We start from the raw sequence: 3,351 nt of genomic DNA on the forward strand, positions 1-3,351 counted from the left end.
CACCTTACAAATTCTGGGTGATATTGTTAATTTTATTTTATGTAGGATGTCCAACGTTCCTGTGAAATTCATATCCGTATTCGGTACTGCTGTTTCGTACCCACATTCTGACAACGTTGGATGTGTGGCGACTGCCCCACATGGGAAGAAAAACACCATAGCAAGGCTGGAACAACTTTACATATCTTATGTAGACCACTCAACATTTATCCGACAGTGACCCAGTCCTGTGAACGCCTCGTCGGTACGGCTATTTCGTATCAATATTCTGACATCGTTTGACCGGTAGCGACTGCCTGCCCCACATTGGAAAAGGGCACCGTACCAATGCCGGAACAACGTTACAAGTTTGATATAGACCTCTCAACGTTTGTCCGACATTGTTCCAATGCTGTGAACCCCACGTTGGTACAGCTATTTCGTTCCATATCATCACAACGTTGGGCCGGTGGCGACATCCGCACATTGGAAAAAAGGTACCGTACCAATGCCGGAACAACCAACCAATTTGGTGTAGACCCCTCATACTTTCTCCCTCATTGTTCTACTGCTGGGAATTTCATGTTGAGATAACATCATGATATGCGTATTCCAGTAACATTTGCGAAGTTTATATTCGTAATCAAACGTTGCACAAATATTGCTGCAACGGCTGTAAATTCGCGTTGGCATTCTAATACGGATGCAACGTCGCAACGACATTGCCAACATTGGCCAACGTATCAAACGATGCACCAGCGTTATTCCTACACTTTGTGTTGCTTTGGATATCATTGTCGAAATTTTTCGTGTCTCCGGTGCTAGCGGAGCGGAGCGGAGCGGAACAAATACTGTACCGTACCTAGCATACCCCTGTACATTTGTAGTCACATAATGTAGACAAGATTTTGTCAGAGATAGTTTGTAAAGGAAGAGTTGTAAACTGAGAAGGTTGTAAACTGAACGCGAATGAGCGCATGAGCCTGTTACAAATCTCCATCCTCCTTGTATTCTTTTCCCCTGAGTTTTCGGTGCCAGTAGCAAGCAGTGACTGTAACATACACCGGTATCAGCGCACACATCCGCTTAAAGTTTTTATCACAGCTCCAATTACGCGCAATGCCTAGCGACTGGCATCCCGTGTAGTGGAGGTCCTAGCAATAGCGCATTCAGTCACTTGCTTAAGGCCTCTTGAAGATGCAAACGTTCGGTTGGGTACTTGTCCTCGTTGCAGCCTCGCTGCTAACGGTATGTGTGTGAAATTTTGTGCATGACCATTAGTGATTGATTACTGCAACCATGATTACGATATGTAGAAAGAATTACAGTTTTGATATCTATTTAATCAACTTTCATGCCTCAACACAGGTTTATAGCGTAGAGGCTGGATGTCCGCATTTCACTTCTGGGCAGAACTGCGAAAGTTGCTCAGGATTCCTTTGTAACAACGGTATGTGCATTCCTGAAGGATGGAAATGTGACGGCGACGGTGATTGCTCTGATGGCGAAGATGAACTTAAGGATTGTCCCGTACCTGACTGCGATGAGGAAACGTTTTTGTGCAACCCATTGAACATATGTTTGTCCAAACGGTACGCTTGCGACATGAACGCTGACTGTCCCGACGGGTCCGACGAAGCCGACTGCGAAACTCATCCTTGCGACGGCTTCAAATGCAACAACTTCAAGTGCATTAACGGCGACTTTAAATGTGATGGCGACGACGACTGCAAAGACGGTTCAGACGAAGAGAATTGCCCTGTTCCGGAATGTGATGACCCAAAGTTGCTCTGCGAACCCAGGAAGAAGTGTCTTCGGGAAGCGGATATCTGCGATAAACGCAGCGACTGCCCCGATGGCTCAGATGAACAAAATTGCGAGGAATACGATTGTGGAGAGTCGAGATTCAAGTGCGCTAACAACAAGTGCATCAATAAAGACTACGAGTGTGATGGAGACGATGACTGTACTGACGGGTCTGACGAAGCCGACTGCGAAACTCGTGCTTGCGACGGCTTCAAATGCAACAACTTCAAGTGCATTAACGGCGACTTAAAATGTGATGGCGACGACGACTGCAAAGACGGTTCAGACGAAGAGAATTGCCCTGTTCCGGAATGTGATGACCCAAAGTTGCTCTGCGAACCCAGGAAGAAGTGTCTTCGGGAAGCGGATATCTGCGATAAACGCAGCGACTGCCCCGATGGCTCAGATGAACAAAATTGCGAGGAATACGATTGTGGAGAGTCGAGATTCAAGTGCGCTAACAACAAGTGCATCAACAAAAACTACAAGTGTGATGGTGACGATGACTGTAAAGACGGGTCTGACGAAGCCGACTGCATTCTGCTCGAGTGTGAAGACAGCCGTCAACTCTGTGCGCCTAGGGTTAGGTGTCTTGACGCAACGGATATCTGCGATGCAAGGAAGGACTGTCCTGATGGTTCTGACGAGCTAAACTGCGAAGAGTACGAATGCGGCGAAGAAAGGTTCAAATGTGCTAACCTCAAGTGTATTAAGAAAGCGTTCAAATGCGATGGAGACGATGATTGCGGCGATGACTCTGATGAAGAAGGCTGTCCCGTGCCCGAATGTACCGAAGGCCAATTCCTATGTCTACCAAGAAAGAAATGTTTGGCAAGGTCCGACGTGTGTAACCTCGACGTAGATTGTCCAGATGGTTCCGACGAACAGGACTGCGAAAACTACGAATGCGAGGGCTACAAGTGCAACAACAACAAGTGCGTGAACAGCAGGTACGTCTGCGACGGAGATGATGACTGCGGCGACAACTCTGATGAAACAGATTGCACAGATTAAGGTAATAACAAACTGATTTCTACTCTAATTTCCAATGTTCTGTTTGTGAATTGGTTTTGCCGCATCCATATGTTAGACCCAGTGCTGTTGTAATAGCTGAACTGTACTTTCTGTTTTGCAGAAACATCAGTTTCCCGCAGGACTTTATATGGCTCATTAGCGAACACGCTATCGCTGGGACTTTATGTACCCCATGCTCTGCTGAATACATATTAAAAACAGGATATTTGCGTTTATGTGACCCTGCATTCCAGCGTTTACAGCAAGGGGTGTAATAGAAATTTGGCACCGTGGCTATACTGTTACACTACGGCAGGTGTTTCGGCTAGAGCTGTGCACGGGCAGACTTTTCCAGGAGCGACACGGCGCGAGCCTTCCTCTTCCTCGTCGTCTGGCCCAGGAGAGCGCGGTGGCTCAGTGAGTAGGGCCTGGCACTTCCCGGTGACTCAAGAATGGGGCCCGGCCTAGCATTTCCAGCAGTGAATTAGAGATTTCTAGCGCTTGTCAAACAAATTCATCAGCAAAATTAGCGTAATTAGCGTAATTTATAAG

At 47.0% G+C, this 3,351-nt stretch overlaps 1 protein-coding gene across 1 annotated transcript; it reads left to right on the forward strand.

Annotated features, from left to right (window-relative positions):
• Window positions 1–1,122: 1,122 nt before the first annotated feature.
• LOC135385378 (low-density lipoprotein receptor-related protein 1B-like) lies at window positions 1,123–3,023 on the forward strand. The gene is made up of 3 exons (XM_064614665.1): window positions 1,123–1,227; window positions 1,348–2,800; window positions 2,921–3,023. The coding sequence occupies exons 1-2, from the start codon at window positions 1,177–1,179 to the stop codon at window positions 2,797–2,799; spliced, it is 1,503 nt and encodes a 500-aa protein (XP_064470735.1). The 5' UTR covers window positions 1,123–1,176; the 3' UTR covers window position 2,800; window positions 2,921–3,023.
• Window positions 3,024–3,351: the final 328 nt, after the last annotated feature.

The sequence above is a fragment of the Ornithodoros turicata genome, chromosome 2 (assembly GCF_037126465.1).
Source record: "Ornithodoros turicata isolate Travis chromosome 2, ASM3712646v1, whole genome shotgun sequence".
Lineage (NCBI taxonomy): Eukaryota > Metazoa > Arthropoda > Arachnida > Ixodida > Argasidae > Ornithodoros > Ornithodoros turicata.